Source organism: Myotis myotis, unplaced genomic scaffold (genome assembly GCF_014108235.1).
Source record: "Myotis myotis isolate mMyoMyo1 unplaced genomic scaffold, mMyoMyo1.p scaffold_m19_p_4, whole genome shotgun sequence".
NCBI lineage: Eukaryota > Metazoa > Chordata > Mammalia > Chiroptera > Vespertilionidae > Myotis > Myotis myotis.
Window position 1 is genome coordinate 83,726,015 of NW_023416346.1, and position 22,076 is coordinate 83,748,090.

At 39.8% G+C, this 22,076-nt stretch overlaps 1 protein-coding gene across 6 annotated transcripts in view; it reads right to left on the reverse strand.

The window, feature by feature from the left end:
- The window catches only part of EDA (ectodysplasin A), a 555,180-nt gene that overhangs the window by 113,116 nt on the left and 419,988 nt on the right, over positions 1-22,076 (reverse strand). For 5 of the 6 annotated variants that reach the window (XM_036305125.1, XM_036305124.1, XM_036305123.1 and 2 more), the window contains exon 2: positions 13,467-13,572. In XM_036305125.1, coding sequence (XP_036161018.1) covers positions 13,467-13,572 — 106 coding nt within the window. Of the gene's footprint in view, positions 1-8,882; positions 8,941-13,466; positions 13,573-22,076 lie in introns of those variants that run through there. The other variant, XM_036305126.1, reaches the window with a different exon arrangement.

Here is a 22,076-nt window from a genome sequence, read left to right on the forward strand (position 1 = left end):
AAATGGCAGAAAATATCTGTAAACCATACATATGATAAGGAGTCAATATGCAAAATATGTAAAAAAGCCAAACAATAGCAAAACTAAGTAAATGAATGTATGAATGAATGACCTGAGTTTTAAAAACTGGCAAAAGACCTGATTAGACAGTTTCCAAAGAATACATACAAGTAGCTAACATCATTGATCATTAGGAAATGCAAATCAAAACCTCAAAAATGAGAGGACACCCTGCACCTGTTAAGATGGCTATTGTAAAAATGACAAAGAAAACAAGTGTTGACGAGGGTGTGGAGAAAAGGAACTCCTTGAACACTGTTGGTAGGATTATGAATTGGAATAGCCACTATGGAAAACAGAATGGAGATTCCTCAAAAATTAAAAATAGAAATACCATACAATCCAGCAATCCTCCTTCTGGATGTATATAGGAAGGAAATGAAATTAGTATCTTGAAGAGATATCTGCACTATCATGTTCATTGTAGCATTATTCACTATAGCTAAGACATGGAAACAATCTAAATGTCCATCAACAGATGAATAAAAAAATGTGATATACACAAGGGAATATTATTCAGCCTTTAAAAAGAAGGAAATGCTGTCATTTGTAACATGGATAAACCTGGAAGACATTCTTCTGTAAGTGAAATAAGCCAGATACAGGAAAACAAATATGGCATAACATCACTTTTATATGGAATCTAAGAAAGTCAAACTCATAGAAGCAGTAAAAGTAGAATTGCTCAATCAGAGTATAGGCATTTAGTATGCGAAGAGTAGAATGGTGGTTGCCAGGAGCTGGTGAGGGGAGGGTTAAGGGAAATGGGGAGGTATTGGTCAAAGGGTACAAAGTTTTAATTATGCAACATGAATAAATTCTGAAGATCTAATGCATAGTATGGTGACTATCTATATATATAAAATCCTAATGTGCTAAGTGCCCAACTGTTCGACCAGTCACTATGACACGCACTGACCACTAGGGGGCAGATGCTCTGACCAGTAAGTTAGCTTGCTGCTGGGGTCAGGCCGACTGGGACTAGGTGAGATGGGCCAGACACGCCCTGGAACCCTCCCACAGTCCCTCCCCGGCCTCTAAAATATTTCTTCTAATTAATTTCCTTTCAATGTGCATGATTCCGTGTACCTGGCCTCTAGTAGTTAATAATACTGTATACTATACTTGAAACTTGCTAAGAGAGTAGATCTTAAGTGTTCTTACCACAAATAAGGTAACTATGTGAGGTGACAAAATGTTAATTAGCTTGATTGTAGTAATCATTTCACAATGTATATGTATATAAAATATCACATTGTATACTTTAACTATGTATAATTTTTATTTGTCAACTATACCTCAATAAAGCTGGGAAAAACAATTTATATTCTTTCCACGAATATATGGGTTTCACCTTTTCATTAGCATGAGATGGTATCACAATATAAAATTATTGACAGTGGATTTCAGTGATAGGGAAATGGCATAGTATGAATATTTCATTAACTTAAAAAATTAAATTCATTTATTTTAAATTAGTATTACATGTAGATTTTTTTTTAAAAAAAACAAGATACAGAATCTTGGAAATTAAGTTAACTCTCTCCCCATCCCCACCTCAAATACTCACTTTTCTTCCCCAGAGTTACCAGTTATAGATTTATCATAATTTATTTAATCACTTTCTAAATAATGGATATTTAGGTTATTTCCACTCCTCTGCTATTACAAATGATAGAGCAAAGAATATCATTGGTAAATGATTTCCCACATGTGCATGTGAGTATATCTAGTAGTATAAGTAGAATTGCTCAGAGTATATCCATTTAACATGTGAAGATATTTGCCATATAATCTGTTCTTGACATTGATCCTGTGCTTGCTTACCCATTGTATTTAGAAAAGTTTCAATGTTCCATAGACTGGATTCCTGCATGATTTGGCCCCTGTTGGCCAACTCATTTATTGTCACCTCCCCTTTATAAATCTATACTAACCATAAAAACTTCTTTTGGTGCCTCAAATGAGCCAAGCTCTCCTTTATTCTAAGCCTTCCAACATGTATGTTCTCTCTGCCTAGTTTACCTTTCGCTTGAATCTTTATTTGGCTAACTCTTTAGCACTGTTCAGGTGGCAACTCAGATGTTACCCCAATTAGGAGACCTTCCCTTAACTCCAAGGTCTAGATCAGGTGCTGACATGTCCCATAGCACCCACCCTGTGTTTACTCTATTATACCACTTTCTATACTATGTTGAACAAACTGAGTTTAATGAGGGTAGGGACTAATCTTTTTCACCACTGTGTCCCTAGTGTTCTGAGCAGTGATAAATAAACATTTATTCAATAACAAGTTGGTATTTAATAAAAATTTATTAAATGAATGAATGAAAAAAAAAGAAGCTGCAGTAGTTCCCCACCTGTGAGACAGAGGAGGCTCTGTAGGTCTAGGTGTAGAAACCTAATATATAAAGATCCAGGGTCCGTCACGACCTAAATTACCGGACGGACGACCGAACATCAGGCTAGGGTCCTGGCCAGCGTGGCAGAAGTCAGTCCTGGGTCCCTGCCGGTGCAGTGGGAGTCAGTCCTGGGTCCCAGCCGGCGTGGCAGGAGTCAGTCCTGGGTCCTGGCCACCTGCAGAGTGGTGGCAGGAGGGAGCTGTGGGCCCTGGCCGCCTGTAGCACAGTGGCGGGAGGGAGCTGTGGGAACAGAGCCATGCTGCCATCGGACTGGCCTCTGGGTCCCTATCCCCGGCCCGCAGGCTCTGGGGAACCGGAGCCATGCTGTTATCTGGGAATCTTGGTCCCTCGCTCTGCCCGCAGGCTCCGGGGAACCGGAGCCATGTTGCAATTGGACTGGCCTCTTGGTCCCTTCCCTTGCCCACAGGCTCTGGGGAACCGGAGCCATGCTGTGATCTGGGAATCTTGGTCCCTCCTCTGCCTGCAGGCTCCGGGGAACCGGAGCCATGTTGCAATTGGACTGGCCTCTTGGCCCCTCCCCCACAGCCCACCGGCCCAGGGAACCAGAGCCATGCTGCGATGGGACTGGACCCTACCCGAGGGGTCCTGGATTGTGAAAGCGTGCAGGCTGGGCTGAGAGACCTCCCCACGTACACAAATTTTCATGCACTAGTCTAGTCTAGAATAAGGGAGGGTTGCATAAGTAATACACTACAGTGCCAACAGGAGCTGTTTGCCTACACATTTACATCTGCCTATGATATTTTGAGGAGCCATACAAAAGGGAGCCAGCTGGCAGTTCACCGCTTTATCCAACATTTCTTAGTGTTCACTTCTTGAAGCCATATGCATGTTCTTAACCCTTCTTAAGCCTCTTCATGAAAACTAATGAAAAGGCTCATTTGACTCTCCAAACTGAAACCCTGAGTATTTAACCATCCAGGCTCCATGTAAGTGGCTAAAATTACCTTAGCTATTATTATATTATAGAAATCAGGAATAGTTAGGAGCAAATTATAACTGAATTGGAAGGAAGCAAGTAGACCATCTATTTCTTACCCTTATATATCTGAGATATATGACATAATCTTCTCAGAAATAGTACCTCATTATAGATTTCTTCATGGTGTGCAGAATTTCCAGGGGTGTGTATACCTTGAAAAAAACCCCTGAAATGATTTTGAATCTCTTACATCTGAGTTGAGAATGACCAATTCCAGTCTAACCTTTAGAAAAAAGTATGAGCAGAGAAGGAAGATTAAGAAAGCTAAGCCTTGCCCAAGGTCATACTGCTAGTATCTATATATATAAAAGCCTAAGTGACCATTATGATGAAATGACCAGAATGACTGGAATGACCAGTTGCTCTGACGTGCACTGACCACCAGGGGGCAGATGCTCAATGCAGAAGCTGCCCCCAGTCCACAGGCCCCAATCAACAATGGGGCCTTCCGGACAACCTTCTGGTCCCTCCCCCCCGCCAGCAGGCCCTGATTGCCTGATCAGGGCCAGGCCCCTAGGCTGGGATAGGGATCTGGGGGTGGGTGGCGGCAAATGTGGCCCCTTTTCCAGGGGGCCGAGGGCTGGCTCCCTCCTTGGGGCCAGCAGTCAACCTCCTGGGTTCCTCCCCTGTCCCTCCTCTTGGTTGGCAGGCCATGATCGGCCTGCTGTCTGCCCACCGTGGTGGCAGTTGGGCCCTCCCCCTGGCTGGCAGGTCCCAATTGCCCGATAGGGGCTGGGCCTGGCCTGGGACGAGGAACCGGGGGTGGGTGGCGGCAGACATGGGCGGTGAGGGAAGGAGGAAGTGGGGAGGTGGGGAGGCGGGGAACCATGGTGGCGGTGTGTGGGCAGTGAGGGAAGAAGGAAGGGGGAAGTGAGGAGGCGGGGAACCTGATTGGCCCTGATTGCCGGCCGGCCTAGGGACCTCACCCATGCATGAATTTCGTGCACTGGGCCTCCAGTAACTACATAATGGCAGGGTTGGGACTAGAATATGGGTCTCCTGGCTTAGAGTTTATCGCTTTTCCTAATAGTAAGAAACAAATATCTAGAAGGAATAAAAGAGCAAGACAGACCAGAAGTACCTTTGGAGAACTGCAGGTCAGTTGGGCCTGTGACCTTTAAGCAAGTAAGATATCCATCAAATATATCTCACCTTTACAGCATTTTTCTAGGGAGAGGCGGGAATGTTCACATTTTACCTTATATGATTCTGTATTCTTTATGTTAGTTATAATGAGTAGGTATTATTTTTGCAATTAAAAAATCTCATAAATATTTTTAAGCAGCTTAATCTTTAATTTCTATACCTAGCTCACTTAAGTACTTAGGTACTGAGGACAGGAGTTTGTAGCTATACCAACCACAAAGCCTGGTACAATGTCTCACAAGTAGTTGGCTTTCTAAAAGTGCTATTAACTGTGTCAGTGATAAAAAGCCTGTTGAGATCATTTACTGCAATTCCATAAATGAAGATATAGTTTTAAAGAACATTTTGGAGTATGAGAAAGCTAAGACATTTTAGCTTACTTAATGTCTTATTTGATATAAAGCTACCTTTTAGAGTATTTTGCTTTGGGCACTGAAGGCATTCTTTTCATGATCAGTAGGCAACCTTGAGGAATCTACCTTTGAAATCAACAATCCACTTCAAGTCTACACACATGGTCAACTCTCAGAAACCTTTAATTTTGTCTTGTGAACAAGCTCTTGATACTCTATCAGCTCTCAAAATTATTTTAGTCCCTCTCATTTGATAATAGCACAGTGACAGCTCACTGACAAGCAATAAATAGAAGAGCAATACTAGAATGAGGACATGTCTTAATTCTAGCTAACATTTGTACAGGCATAAAGTCTGTTTCTTTGAGGCAATAGTCTTTCATGTCCATCTGTACCAATTTAATGGTAGGTATGCCCTCTTCCATTATTATTTTTAAGAAACAAAGAACAAAGGATATATTCCAATCTTATTTTTTTTTCTTTACTATTTTATAACAAAAAAAAGAATGCTGTTTTTAATCTGACTAAAAGTAAAGATAACTACAAAGAAGAGATACTGACAAAAGGGGACATAGTCAGCCAGCCAGCCAAACTGCACAGCTGTGATCATTTGTAGTGATGAGGTGGGCCATAGTTTGAGGCTTGGAATCTTCTTCCTATGGGCTTGGATAACATCAGTGAGTATAAAAAAGGAAATCTGGCTGAAAGGGAGTATCTTTACAGGAATAATAATGGTTATCCAGAAATTAATGAATGAGTGCTTAAAATACCTAGTAGATAATATTTTTATGTTCATTTTCCAGAGATAACATAGTATTAGCAGTTAATAATTTCTGAAGCATTTTGCATATGTTAATGCTTCTGATCACCACAACAAATACATGAGGCAAGCAGGGCTAATTATCTCCATTTTATAGCTAAGGAAATTGAGGCTCACAGGGATGTCACTCCTCCAAAGTCACAAGACTGGTAAGGTAGCAGTGATTTCAGGATTAGGATCCAGAAATTGTGACTCAGTCTAGTATCCTTTCTATTACACCATGTTGCACTTTTATTTTTATTGTATTACTAGGACAGAAACATAGGGAGGGAGAAGGTGGATGTGGAAAGATATTAATATTTTTATTGATTCCTGAAAATGCTCCTACAGGAGAGAACAAATGGTTTTATAATACTTTTAAAATATGGAAACTAGCTCCATGGGAATTTTGGATTCATATTATCTGATTCTAAGATCTCCTGACTCTCCAAATATATTCCACATTTCATTCTAACTAGAAAATAAAGTTCTGCAGATTTCTGGAGTACCCTTACCCTGTGAGAGATGACCAAGCAAGCCACCTAGAGCTATTATTACTTCAGAAACATATCACAAGGATGGGTCTCAGCAGGAAATCCTGGCACAGGTTTCTGGGACTCACAGCACCTACAATGGAGGGATCAGGCTTTCCTTGGAGAACATCAACTGTATAATTAGCAAAAATAAACTTAAAACCTGTATCAAACACTTTTAGCCAACTCAAAACAGGAACAGTGAATTTAAGGCCAAGATGTAGTAAAGAAAAAGGCTTCACTTATTTTCTAAGAGTTGAAGTTATAAAGTGCCAAGATTTATATTGGAGGGGAACTAGCTCTGTGTTTGGGACTCCTGCTTCCTAGTCAAAACCTTAATTTATGGAATAATCCAAATGAAGAAACTGGGATAAATGCAATTGTTTCTTGAATAGTGGGTCAGAAAGTTTGGATATGCTCTGGACATAGCCACTGACATTCTAAAGGCAAAATAGACGATCCCTATGTTATGTCTCAATTATCTAGTTTAGTAGCCAATGATATTTTTTTCCTGAAGACAGAAAAATAGACTTTTGTATTCTGATTTATTCCTAGTGAACCTATGCATGCTTCTAAGGATCACTACTACAGCCCTTGCATTTCCTCAATGTGAATGAACCATTTTTTGAAAAATTTTTTTCTCACACAGGGATTAGTGAAGAAAATAAAAATCAATATCTGTAGTTCCTAGATAGAAAATATAGATTCCCCATCTCCATTTTTTGTTCAATCATTCATTTACCAAATGTTTGAGTATTTTCTATGTGCTGATGCCGTGTAAGGTAAAACTCCAGGACCTACTTTCCCCACCCTATCTTTGCTTCATTTTTTAAAAAAAATATTTTGTCTTGATTTCAGAGAGGAAGGGAGAGGGAGAGAGAAACAGAAACATCAATGATGAGAGAGAATCATTGATTGGCTGCTTCCTACACTCCCCACACTGGGGATTGAGCCTACAACCTGAGCACATGCCTGGACTGGGAATCGAACCGTGACCTCTGGTTCATAGGTCAACACTCAAACACTGAGTCACACCGGCCAGGCCTTTGTTTCATTTTTTACCTGTTACCTATCAATGTATGTGCTACCTCATTAAAGTTCTCTGGGGGTCTTATTCATCTTTACACTCTTCCTTGCAGTGCCTAGAAGGCTTGTTAAGTAATGAGAAAATTTTGAGAACTGAAGTGAAATTAAAGGATAGTAACAGGTCACAAAATTATACAAGGAGCTAGAACCGTTTTTTCCTGCTCTGTTTTTAAACTTATCTCCATTTTTAGAGCATTATGCTAAGTGAAATAAGCCAGTCAATGAAGGAAAAATACCACATGATCTCACTCATTCATGGATAATAGAGACCATTATAAACTTTTGAACAATAATAGATACAGAGGCAGAGCTGCCTCAAACAGATTGTCAAACTGCAGCAGGAAGGCCGGGGAGGGTTGCGGGGCAGGAGGTAGGGGGGTAAGAGATCAACTAAAGGACTTGTATGCATGCATATAAGCATAACCAGTGGACATAAGACATTGGGGGATAGGGGAGGCTAGGGGACTGTCTAGGGCGGGGGGATAAAATGGACACATATGTAATACCCTTTGTAATACTTTAAGCAATAAAAATAAAAATAAAAATAAACTTATCTCCATTTTTTACTTTAGAAAAATCCTTTCTTCCTGAAATCTCTGCCATGTTCTACATAAATTGCTTTTTCTTTGATGCTTGGGAAGCAAACCTGAGCTGGATAACTAATTTTTTAAATATAACATATCAAGTAACTTGTGAATTTAGAATCAACATGTGCTTGTTTTTATTTCTGGCCTTAACTCACCTCACTCTGACCTACCTCTCCCATACTACTTCTTACTCTGTTCAGATGGTTTATAGATTGACTCAGTTCTTCAGTGAGTTCTTTACTTTTATAGAACAGAGTCAGATCATTGTCTTGAGACGTGATATAGCGTATAGACTTACATATCTGGCTGCCTTGTTTTGTTTTGTTAATCCTCACCGAGGAGATTTTTTCCATTAATTTCTTAGAGAGAGTGGAAGGGAGGCGGGGGCGGCGGGGGGGGGGGGGGGGAGAGAGAGAGAGAGAGAGAGAGAGAGAGAGAGAGAGAGAGAGAGAGAGAGAGAGAACGACATAGATGTGAGAGTGACACATTGATTAATTGCCTCCTTCCTGCACTTGACCCAACCAGGCTGGGGATCAAATCTGCAATCCAGGTAAGTGCCCTTGACCGGGAATTGAATCTGAAACCCTTCAGTGGGTGGGCCACTGAGCAATGCCAGCCAGTCTCTGGCTGCCTGGTTGTCTATCAGGCCCCTCAAATTTAGCATGCCTAACTGAACTCTTGATTCCTTCTCTACATACCTTTACCCTGTTCTTCCCCTGTTGTTCCCATCTCAGAAATGGTAATTCACTATGTCCAAAACTTTGGGGTTCTCCTTGGCTATTTTCTGTCTCTCATGCACCTTATCTAATCAACTCCAAAATCCTGTCAGCTATTCCTTCAAAATCTCTCCAGAATCTGACCACTTACCACCCATATGGACTCCATTCTGGTCTAAAACACCATCATCTCTTACCTAAATTATTGTTATCCTCCCTTAACAGGTCTTCTTGTTTCTGTCCTTTTTCCTGGACCTATTTTCAATATGGAAACCAGAGGGATTCTGTTAAAACATAAGTCCAATCCTGTCATTCCTCTGCTCAAAATCTTCCAATGGTTCCCTCTCAGGCAGTGTAAAAGTTGGAGTCCTTACCTTGGCCTACAAGGTTTTAGATTGAACTTTGCTCTCTGATTTCATCTACTTCCCTCTTCCTATTGCTCATTCTGCTCCTAGCCACATCTGATCTTTCTAGAAAATGCCAAGCATTCTTCTGCTTCAGAACATTTGTATTGTTTATTCTCTACGCCTCTGCCCATCTTCAAATGTTTGCATGGCTCATACCTTTATTTTATTCAGATTTCTTCTCAATTGTTCCTTTATTAGAGGAACCATCCCTGACCACATTATAACACACCCCATCACTTTCTCTTCCTCTTGTCCTGCTATATTTTCTCCACAACCAATTTTGTTTACTGCCTGTCTCTTTACATTGGAAGTTAAGGCCTTGAGGGCAATAAAACATGTTTATTGGGGGTATACTATGTGCCAGGTTCTTTTGTAGGCACTGGGGATATAAAAGTAAACAAAACAGACAGATAGTAATATTCTTACAGCATTTCCATTCTGATATGACACAAATATTTTCTCAGTAACTATTTGATAAATGCATTTAATAAATATAGCATATACTCAACAGAGTGACAGGAATGGTTCCAAAATAAAGGAGACTTAGATTGGCTTGTCACTCTTGAACTCACTGGAGAATCCATCACATCTAAAGAAATGGTTGTATAGCCTCCCAGATGAAAGGCTGGAAATCTAATAAAATCCCATGACTCACAGACATTACATACTCCTAACTCTCAGGGGCTCTTAGATTCCTCCCAGTTTACTGCTTAATGAAAAATATCTGTGATTGGCACAAAGTGACTAGAGTCTAGTGACTGACTAGAGTGTGTGGAGGGGACAACCCCTGGCATGCGTGTCAAACATGGCACGCCAGTAACTTTTGCTGGCATGCGAAACCCTCTCTTATAATATTCCATGCCGGGAGCCGGTCCATGCTTGCTGTTTTGAGGGACCTGGCATATATGGCATACTGTGTTTTAACCAAGGTCTCCTCTCTGAGAAAGGTTGTTTCCCCAGGTAGGGATTTTCCCCTGAAGTTAGGGAGGGAATAAAACCTCTTAACTAAGTGCCAGGCGGGTAATTAATCACTTTAACTACGAACAATCATGCTTAAGCTACATAATCTTTACTCCCTGGAATGGAGATAAGAAACGCCCTAACCTTTGTAATAGAGATTGATAGGATTGGAATCAACTGGTATAAATACAGATGTAACAAGACAGAAAGAGACAGAACTTAGAAGACAGAACCAAGAGAGACAGAACCTAGGCACAGTACCTACACAGAACATTCTCTAGAGACAGAAGAACTTCGCTGGAGAGAACATGGCAAAAGATCCTGGACAGAAACTGGCCTCAGAACCTAGAGACAGAACCTAGCGAGAGAACATGGCGAAAGATCCTGGACTGAACCTGACTACAGAAATTGGCAAGAGAACCTGACTAGAACCTGGTGACTGAACCTGGCTGGAGAACCTGGACAGAACCTGGCTGGAGAACCTAGCAAGAGAACATGGACACGGAACCTGGCTGGAGATCCTAACCAGAACTTCGCTGGAGATCCTGACTAGGCTGCTGATCAACTGAACACTGTGTCCATGTCATTCCTTCTTCACCGACTCCGTCCACACCTTTGGGGGCCCCTGGACCTGCTGGGGTTGGATCCCAGCAGTTCCATTTACAATTTTTGTGAACATCTGAATGACTTAAATGTTAAATTACAAGGAACTGGCAAGACACTTGATGTTATGTTTGGTTACATAAAGGCTTTGGAAAAGAAACTGGAAGTCTTTAAGAGGGATGTGGATGGTGAGAGATTTAGATATTTCCTAAACCTCAAGAGGCACATCAAAAACCTCCCAAAAGATGACAGAACAGACTGTCAAAGCCTTCAAAAGCTGTTTTTAAACATCATCGAGTCAACTATTGAGCAGTTCTTCTCAAGATTTGCGAAATTCAGAGAACTGGAAGAGACATCAAAATTCATGAGGTTTCCAGAGAGCATGAAACTGGAGGAACTAAACTTACAAATGTTTTCATGGATAGACATGGCTGACTTTGAAATGCAGTTGATTGAATTTCAGAGTAGCTCAATTTGGAAGCAGAAATTTATTGATTTTAGAGTTGACTTGGAAAACATTGAAAAAAGCGATTAGAGACAGGAGTACCAGAGAGAAGTGTCACAAATGAACCATTGAGGACTTGGAATGCCATTCCAGAAATTTTTTTCTGTTTAAAAAATTTTGCAACAGCGTTACTCTCCATGTTTTCATCCACATATGCTTCTGAATCTTTGTTCTCAGTGATGAATTTTGTTAAGTCTTGTAATAGGAGTAGCGTGACGGATGAAAGTAGTAGCTCCTGCATATCTCTGAAGGTCACGAAATATAAACATGATGTAAAATCTCTGTCATCAGTGATGCAGCAGCAAAAGTCCCACTGATAATATCAAATGGAGTCATAAAGTTTTCTGGCAGACTATCAGTGTACATGTATACATTAAAAAATAAATGTATTTTTCATCATCATATACTGTGTTTTTGTGGCTTGAATGAATTTTATTATTTCTTCAAGGTTCTTCACATACGTACACCTTAAGAGATATCAAGTAGGCATAACATGTTCTCCAAAAATTAGGGTTGGCACGCAGAAGAATTTTGAGTCAGAGATTTTGCTGGTTTTGGCACGCACTCACAAAAAGGTTACCAATCCCTGGACTAGAGTATCAGACCAGGAGGAATTAGATTAGAAATGCTAGAAACTAGTGAGAGGCTTTGGACTTTGCCAGAAAAAGACTAGTTTTCATCAAAACAGAATAAACACTCTAAGAAAGATCAGAAGCAAAGGTGCTGGTATCCAGATCCAGATAAAGTGGTTTAGGAAAGTGGAATATGCTTCCTTCTTTAAGAGAAAAAAATGGGAGGCCAAGGGAAGAGGTAAACTTTAGAAACGATTGGACTTCCCACTTGGAGAGGAAGGTCATATTATTCTTACCATCTCTCTCCTCTCCTTCTTAGCAATTAGGGAATATGAGAGATTTCATTGGGAATAGCCTCAGGGGGAGAGTCAAAGGTGGAAAGACCTACATGCATCAAAGGTGAGGTAACTGGGAGAGGAAAGGGCCCATGGCTGTCAGTACTCAGCTTCAACATAGCCTTCTGAAGACTTCCAGGAAACTGGTTGCAAGTGAATAACAGTTGACTTTTACTTCATGGACCACATTTCCTAGGCTTAAACTTGGTCATCAATTGTATGCAAAGTGTCTGCTCTAGAGAATAGCCCCACTGGTCCAGTTCTGCATTCTGCATTCAAGGGCTCAATGCTGCTGCTACCTCCAGTGACTAGACCATTCCACTTATCTTATTTCTCTTTCTTTTTAATTATAGGGTCCTTGTTCTGAGCTCTTTCTCAGACTTCATCCAGTTCTGTTTCTTCTGGCCCCTACAGACAAAGTCCTGGCCCCATTCTTAAATAGCACATGCCTCCTGGAATTGCCTCCATCATTGGCCCTTACTTACATTGACAAATGTCACTTAAAAATCTCATTTGCATCTTTATAAAATTATAGTTCTTTGTAACCCCCAGAAATATATCTTTGGCAGAGGTATCCAGCACATGCTGTCTCTGAATCCAGATGGCTTTGCAGCAGCCCCGAGCTATGCATTCTACAAACTACTGTGCCAAAGAAGTAGTGTTCTAACAACTGACAAAGTAATATTAAAATAGGGTGATTCAAAGACCCTGCCCAGGAGCTAGCTCAACATCTTGTTATGCCCCACAAAATGCATTGCTAGTTGACTCAAATCTATTTTACCTTCAATAGGAATGGTTTTCATGGCACATCATAACCTAGCTGAAGGGGCAATAAACACCATCAACTTACATTATAAATACCAACAATTTGCCAGATACTAGTCTACATTCTCTGGTTATACAAAGAGAAATAAATTCCTGCCCTTAATATATTTACTAAGAAGATCTAGAAGCTCTAGTTAATGTTTGAGCATGGTAGCTGATACTAATACTGACATGCTTATCATTGGAATGAATATATCATGTAAGTGCCACCATGGCACAACACTATGTCAACTCCAAGAATAGCACTGAATCCTCTTGGTGGCCTTAGTAGATATGGGATGTCCCCAGGAGAGATGAGGTCCTTATGGAGGGTGCTCTTGAAAGATACAAATGCTGCTATGGCTCTTAGACATACTGTGAATGAAGTGAATCTATCTGGAGTTGCAGGAGAGAGGATTCTGTGTGATCAATTCTATGTCAAATGACTGATGGGTGTAGCCTAGGCTAAAAAAACATCTGTTATTCTGGGTCTGTGAACAATCTATTAGATGGTGAAGCACACTTGAGAAGCTAGTTATCAGAATGGTACTCACATTAACTGAGATATGATAAAAGATCACCTAAGCAGACTTACCATCTGCTCCTTCACTGCTTTTGCTTCTTTTATTTCGACGGACACGCCTACTTTCTGCTTCAGTGTATGACTTTTCTTCAGGGAAGAAAAGATTCAGCAGGGCCATCTGTAAAAACAACAAATAGATGAATGAAAGGTTGAACCCAGTCAACCATAGCTGACACAAAAAACTAGTTTCCTGTACACATTCTAGCTTCACCTCAAATTCAGCATGTCTAAAACTTGAGCCCATCTTCCCCTCCACTGTAGAAATCCTTTTATTTTTGTTACCATTATTATTCCAGTCATGTAGACATGAAATTTTGACTAATCTCTGAATCCCCTCACTTCTGCCCTGAATGTCTAATGACTAATCCTCCGAGTCCCATTTCTCCATACATTTCTGGGATTCAGAGAGCCCAGTCATGGATTTCTAATTTCCCTCATGTACTACTGATGTCTGCCCAGAATTAGACTTGAGTTTGCAACTCCCTCTCGAACTTCATTAATGTACATTCATAAACTTCCCACATTCCTATTTATACTAAACTTTTGGTTTGTTCCCAGAATGCTCTGCATCCAGTTATGATTGGAAGATGCCATTTATGTAAACATTCTTCTGGGAGTTAATCATAACAAAATACATACTTATTTTCTCTGTTTCCTAGACTCCTACAGAGCTCCTATAGCAGTTGGGTGTATAAGACTCATTTTGGTACTTGATCCTTTACTCTCTTATGATGATCTCTCATAATAATACAATATGTTTCATATGTGAATGGGCCTGGTTTCACTAATGATAACCACAGCTTAAATATGTACTTGCTAAAATGAATCATAATATTTCAGCATACAGTAAGTGCCTCTCTGTGGTTAAAAGCATGCTTGAGCTAAATAGTGGACAGAGTAATAGGAATGAGAGTGATTCTAATCCGACTTGCCAATTATAGCTGTGTAGCCTTGAGCAAATTACTTGAGTTTTAATTTCCTCATCTGTAAATAGAGATAATAAATAGTACTTTGCTCCTAAAATAGTTAAAGGGTTAGCACAGTACCCAGCATGTAATATGTACTCAATAAGTGTTAGCTATTATTATTATTATTATTATTAAAATCAATCTTCCAAATAGACTGGTTAGAGAGTTTGGGGGTTAAAAAAGAAGTGAGTCTGCATTTTCACCCTAGTGTTAATGTTAAAAAAATAAACAACTTTAGAATCCTCACGTCTGCTGCATCTCTTGTTAATTGAAAACAAAAAGTTTGTACAACTCACGAAAGCCTTATCATTCTATACTAACTTTCTTCAAAACCCTGTGCTTTACTGTTTACATAGAACAATTATACACAACAGCCTTAATGTACAAGATTAGCATCTTGCATAATATATTGTTGTGTTAAATAAATATACAGTTAATAAGTGAATGCTTAGGTAATTTCCAACTTGTCATAAGGTTAATTTAAAAAAATTTAAGTTGAATAATATGAAACTCATTTTTGTGAGTAAAAAATGGTCAAATATTAGCAATTGCACATGGTTCAACTGAGCAGTATTTTTGAATCACTTGATTGGAATGTAAAATGCATTTTCCCATAAAATCAACATAATAAACTCTGGCTAGGTTTCCAGACAAAGCCCATAGAAAGTTACTTAACCCATAACATAAATAAGCTATTATACTACTAAAAATATAAACCCAAACTGATATTTACAATAAAATCTCAATCATTTGAAACTCCAAAAGAACAAGTCTACCTGGATTGAAGAGTTTTCTTGGTAATTCTGAGTACTGAAACTTATTTCAGCTATTTTTAATAGAAATTAATCCACAATATGTGATTTAATTCAGGGCTTCTTGGAGGAGGTGTTACCTCTGTGAGTCCTGAATGATGTCAATGATTTAGTGATGGAAAACAAAAAAGAGCCCAAGCTGATTTGGCTCAGTGGATAGAGCATCAGCATGAGGACTAAAGGGTCCCAGGTTCGATTTTGGTCAAGGACACATGCTTGGGTTGTGGGCTCGATCCCCAGTGAGGGGTGTGCAGAAGGCAACCGATCAATGATTCTCTCTCATCATTGATGTTTCTATCTCTCACTCCCTCTCCCTTCCTCTCTGAAATCAATAAAATTATATTTTAAAAATAAAACAAAAAAGGAAGTTCCAGGCGAAAGGAGCATTGTGCTTAAAGGTTCAGAGGAAAGAGAGAGAATAGCAGTTTTTGGAAATACAAGTAAATTAAAATAAGGGGTAGGAGGTTGGGAATAATGTTAAAGAATGAGCCAAAAGACATTAAATAAGGGCTAGATCATGTTAAGGAATTTAGATTATCCTGCAGCAGGGGGATCCTCTGAAAGATTTTTCCCCTTTGTAAATGCTGTACTTTATGAAAATTTAAGTTGTAATCTACATACAATAAAATGCACACATTTTAAGTATAAAGTTTGAAGAGTTTTGAAAAATGCACACACCTTTGTAACCACTACCCAAATCAAGACAGAACATTTCCATCATCCCAGAATTTTTTCTTATGGGCCTTCCAGTCATTCTTTAATGCAATCTCCCACCCAACACAACCACTCTTCTGATTTCTATCACCACAGCTTAGTAATTCCCATTCTATAATTGCACATAAATGAAATCATACATTATGATTGTATGATATTTGTGTGTTGTTACTTTCATTCAACAATGTCTGTGAGACTCATCCATTTTGCTGTGGGTATCAGTAGTTCATTCTTTTTTATTGCTGAGTAGTATTTTATTGGATGGATATATCACAATTTCTAAATTCATTTACCTTTTGAAGGACATTTGGGTTATTTCCAGTTTGGGGCTATTTATAATAATAAAAGCATAATATGCAAATCGACTGAATGACCGAACAGCAGAATGACCGTCTGGACGACCTTCCGGACGACCACACTATGACACCCACTGGTGCTAGGCCAGCCAAGACAGGTGTGATACGATTGGTCGGGAGCCCAGCCATCGTCTCCATGATCACCCTGCAGAGGTAGGCCCAGGCCACCAGTCGGCGGGGGCAATCAACCAATCAAGGGACTCCATGATTGCCCCAAAGAGGGAGGTCCAGGCCACCAACTGGCAGCGGCACTGCGGCGGGTGGCGGGGCCTCCCTCTGCAGGAGTGATCCATTGCAGAGCGTCAGATGAGTGGGCAGGGCCTACCTGTTTGGGGAGATTGATGCGGGGCTCCCAGACTGTGAGAGGGCACAGGCTGGGCTGAGGCAAACCCCCCCCCCCCCAGTGCATGAATTTTGTGCACCGGGCCTCTAGTTATGAATAAAGCTGATGAGCACTCATGTACAAGTGTTCGTGGGGGACTTATGTTTTCATTTTTCTTGGGTAAACACAAAGGGGTGGAACCTCTGGGTTATATATTAAGTATTTGAACTAAGGAACTGCCAAACTGTTTTCCAGAGTGACTGTACCATTTTATACTCCCACCAGCAATGTATGAGAGTTCCAGTGCTCTGCATTTTCATAACACTATATTGTCAATATTTTTTATTTTAGCCACTCTTGTGGATGTGAAGTAGTTTTACTGTGGCTGGTTTTTGAAATCTTAACCTTTTTAACGCTTTTTTGTGTCTTACCTTGCTGTCAACTACCAGATTTCACTTTACTAACCTGCAACATCTTTTCTAGTCCCTTAAAATTTGCTACTTATAATGTTATAGGCTTAACATCTTGTTAAAACTAATTAGAATCATGTAGAAACAGAATAAACAGGTAGTCAATGAGTTTTTGAATAGTTTTTCCAATAAATAAGATGCACATTCTCTGGCAGCTTAGAGGCCATTTGTTTATTGCTCAATCTGGATAGGTGAATTTGTCAGAAAACTGAGTTTTACATGATGTGTCATTACAATATAATGCTATTTCTGGGGAAAAGGAATTTTGAAGTCCAAATGAACAATCTCCCCACCATCACAACTACAATTCCAGAATTTCCTTCACACTCTTTGTGTTCTGGCAGGGCCTCCAGCACCTTCTTGTGCCCTGATGTCAGCAGTAAAATGTGCTTACATATTAATTGTTCCAAAGGGTCTGATGGGAGTTTGTAAGAATTTAAGAGTGATACAAAATCTTGTAGATAGCAGATACAACTCCAGTTTCTATGGGTACTAGGGGTAGCTTAAAATCCCTTAAGAGAGGCTATGGATGAGTATGGGACATTCATAAATCAAGTGTTTATTAGTTGGGGACTATCTGTATATGAAAATGCTTAAAAAATAGTTTCTATTTTCTCAATAAAAACTGAAAGGAAACAACACAAAACACAGCTTAAACTGAAAGAGGATCCCTATTCACAGTGCCCTTTTGTTTATTGCTCAATTCCCGAGTCTCAATTAGATGAAAGAGGGAAAACTATCCTCTGTGTAGTATAATGGTAAGGACAAAAAATCAGTGGCTGCTCATACAAAAAGTCTGCAATTCTAGCTTGAGTGTTGCATTCATTAGCATGGCCTTCTGAGGCAAGTTGCAAAATATGAACAAAACAGCTTTCTCTCTTCAAATATTGCTTTCTTATTGCACAAGGCAGGAGGCATCAGGAATGTTGGCCACAGCCAGGCATTTTGCTCAAGGGAAGAACAGTCTAATTCTTTACATTTTATTAACTGATTACTCCCTTGTTTCCTATGGTAAAATTACATGGTAAACAGCACCTGCAGATTACAGAGATCTCAGCTGGAAACAATTCGTTAACAGTGATACACGAGAGATGCATCCATTAGTGCTAGTGACTCTCCAGATATTGTTACAACATTTTTTCCTAATATTTAAACCCACAAAATTTTATTAGGTACTTTTTTCTTTTTACCATGACATAGAACAAATTTAATTAATTTCATGGCTAATATATTTGATTGTATTAGCTCTGGGCCTGTCCCAAAGTAGGTCTCTAATAAATAAATATCTGTTGAAAAGATAATAGGACTATCAGTAATCCATTCCTTAACCAGTTAACTGCCACGATATTTTGAATTTAATTAAAAAAGGTCCACTGCTTGTGTCTATAGACAGTTATGGTGTACAAACGGTTAAAGACAGGATTTTATTTTACCCTAATTGGACCTCATTTCTTAGGATCAACCATGGAGAGGTAGACTAAGGACTCATTACACTACTGGCAGTAATAAGTCAAAGGGATTTAAGAATGAGAGATTCTGTAGGTCAGTGGCTCTCCAATTTTGGTGTGTATCACAATCACAAGACATGAGTGTGAAAATGTAGAATCCTGGGCATTACCCTCCCCAAATTTAGATTAAGTAGGCCCCCAGAATCTGACTTTTCAACTTCCTTACTACAGGATTCTGATGTAGGTCATCCTGAACCACATTTTGAGAAACTGTTTTTTTTTTTTTTTTAATTTTTTTTTTTATTATTAGTTAAGGTATTACAAATGTGTCCTCATCCCCCCCATTAACCCCCAGCCTCCCCCCCACACACACTCATGCTCCCATCCCCCTGTTGTCCATGTCCATTGGTATGGCTTATATACATGTATACAAGTCCTTCGGTTGATCTCTTCCCCTTACCCCCGCCCTCCCCTACTTTCCTTCTGGGGATTGATAGCCTGATTGCTGTTTCTCAGTCTTTGAGTCTGTCCCTTTTCATCAGTCTATGTTGTTCTCTATAATCCACAAATGAGTGAGATCATGTGGTATTTATCTTTCTCTGACTGGCTTATTTCACTTAGCATAATGCTCTCCAGATCCATCCATGCTGTTGCAAAAGGCAAGAGTTCCTTTTTTTTTTACCGCAGCATAGTATTCCATTGTGTATATGTACCATAGTTTTCTAATCCACTCATCTGCTGATGGGCACTTAGGCTGTTTCCAAATCTTAGCTATGGTGAATTGTGCTGCTATGAACATAGGGGTGCATATATCCTTTCTGATTGGCGTTTCTGGTTTCTTGGGATATATTCCTAGTAGTGGGATCACTGGGTCAAATGGGAGTTCCATTTTTAGTCTTCTGAGGTAGCTCCATACTGTTCTCCACAGTGGCTGCACCAGTCTGCATTCCCACCAGCAGTGCAGAAGGGTTCCTTTTTCTCCACATCCTCTCCAACACTTGTTGTTTGTTGATTTGTTGATGATAGCCATTCTGACAGGTGTGAGATGATAACGCATTGTCGTTTTGATTTGCATCTCTCGTATAATTAGTGACTTTGAGCAGGTTTTCATATGTCTTTCGGCCTTCTGTATGTCCTCTTTCGAAAAGTGTATATCTAGGTCCGTTGCCCATTTTTTTATTGGATTGTTTATCTTCCTTTTGTTAAGTTTCATGAGATCCCTGTAAATGTTGGAAATTAAACCCTTATCGGTGGTATCATTGGCAAATATGTTCTCCCATGTAGTGGGTCTTCTTGTTGTTTTGTTGATGGTTTCCTTTGCTGTGCAAAAGCTTTTTATTTTGATGTAGTCCCATTTGTTTATTTTCTCTTTAGTTTCCATTGCCCTAGGAGCATTATCAGAGAAGAAATTTCTTCGGCATATGTTTGCGATTTCGCTGCCTGTGGATTCCTCTAGTATTTTTATGGTTTCCCGTCTTACGTTTAAGTCTTTTATCCATTTTGAGTTTATTTTTGTGTATGGTGTGAGTTGGTGATCTAGTTTCATCCTTTTGCATGTATCTGTCCAATTTTCCCAACACCATTTATTGAAAAGACTGTCTTGACTCCATTGTATGTTCTTGCCTCCTTTGTCGAATATTAATTGGGCATAGTGGTTTGGGTTGATTTCTGGGGTCTCTATTCTATTCCATTGATCTATATGTCTGTTCTTGTGCCAGTACCAAGCTGTTTTAAGAACAGTGGCTTTGTAATACAGTTTGATATCTGGTATTGAGATCCCACCTACTTTGTTCTTTCTGAGGATTGTTGCAGCTATTCGGGGTCTTTTTTTATTCCAGATGAATTTTTGGAACGTTCGTTCTAGATCTGTGAAATATGCTGTTGGTAATTTAATGGGGATTGCATTGAATCTATAAATTGCTTTGGGTAGTATGGACATTTTGATGATGTTGATTCTACCAATCCATGAACACGGTATATTCTTCCATCTGTTTATGTCTTCCTCTATCTTTGAGAAACTGTTTTATGTTCATTCTTCAACCTGTCCATTATCTAGAGACTGAAAGGTTAAATCTCCCTTTGCCACTGGTGAAACAGGGCTCTCACAGTAGACAGTGTTTTTCACCTCTATTCAATCATTCCTAGAGTTAATCTTTTTATATAAATTGGTACTTCATTTGTCTCAAGAGGAGGCAGGTACCTACCAAGATTTCTAAAATTGATAAGTCACCTATTTTTTAAAGAAATATTTATTTTTCAATGTTGTTGAATAAATCCATTTTTCTTATTACAACAAATGCTGTCATTACCATCACCCATCAGTAATCATCTGGCACCTTGAAATAAAATAAAACAAAATAAAAGTATTTATACGCTGAGACATTTAACAAAATCTCCAGGTGATTCCACAATGCCAAAAAATGAGCATCTTATCTCAGTACCAATTAGTGAAGTAGGATTGCCCAAACTAGTTTCATGGGTATGCCATAGATATAAAATGGATACAGAAGCTGGCATTGAGTACACTTCTAATTATAAGAACCCTTAACTCAACATGCTCTGATTTTTTAAAAAATTATTTCCAATTATTTTTAGTACACTCCTTTCATTTGCTTATGCTATTGGTTGAATTGTGTATTCCCAAAATTCATTTGCTGAAGCTCTAGTCTCTAATAACTCAGAAAGTTACTGTATTTAGAGATAGGTCCTTAAAAAAGTAATTAATTTAAAATAAGACTATTAGTACGGTCATAATCCAATCTAAATTATGTCCTAATAAGAGAAAATGTGGACATGCAGATACCAGGGATGCATATACACAGAGAAAAGACCATGTGAGAACCTAACAAGAAAGTGACCATCTACAAACTAAGGAGAATGGCCTCAGGAAAAAAAATCTGTTGACACCTTGATCTTGGACACCTAATCTCCAAAACAGTGAGAAAATAAATTTATATTGTTTAATGCCACCCCCCCGTATTATTTTTTTTATGACAGTCTTACCAAATAAATCCTCTTAATATAATATCTTCATGCTGCTATATATGCATAGTGATGACTTTGAATGACTAAATAAAAGTCCATTGAGTTGCTATAGTTTATACAACTCCATTGAATATTTATTATGATACTAGAGGCCCGGTGCACAAAAATTTGTGCACTCGGCGGGGGAGGGAGGGGTCCCTCAGCCCGGCCTGTGCCCTCTCGCAGTCTGGGACCCCTTGGGAGATAACGACCTGCTGGCTTAGGCCTGCTCCCGGTTGGCAGAGGGCAGGCCCAATCCCTAGGTGCAGCCCCTGGTCGGGCTCAGAGCAGGGCCAATTGGGGAGTTGGGGCACCACCCCTGTCATGCACAGAGCAGGGCGGATTGGGAGGTTGTGATGCCACCCTCAGTCACACCCAGGGTAGGGCCGATTGGGGGGTTGGGGCACCGCCCCCTGTCACACTCAAGGCAGGGTCGATGGGGAGGTTGCGGCGCCACCCCCTGTCACACACAGAGCAGGGCCCATCAGGGGGGTTGGGGCTCCATACC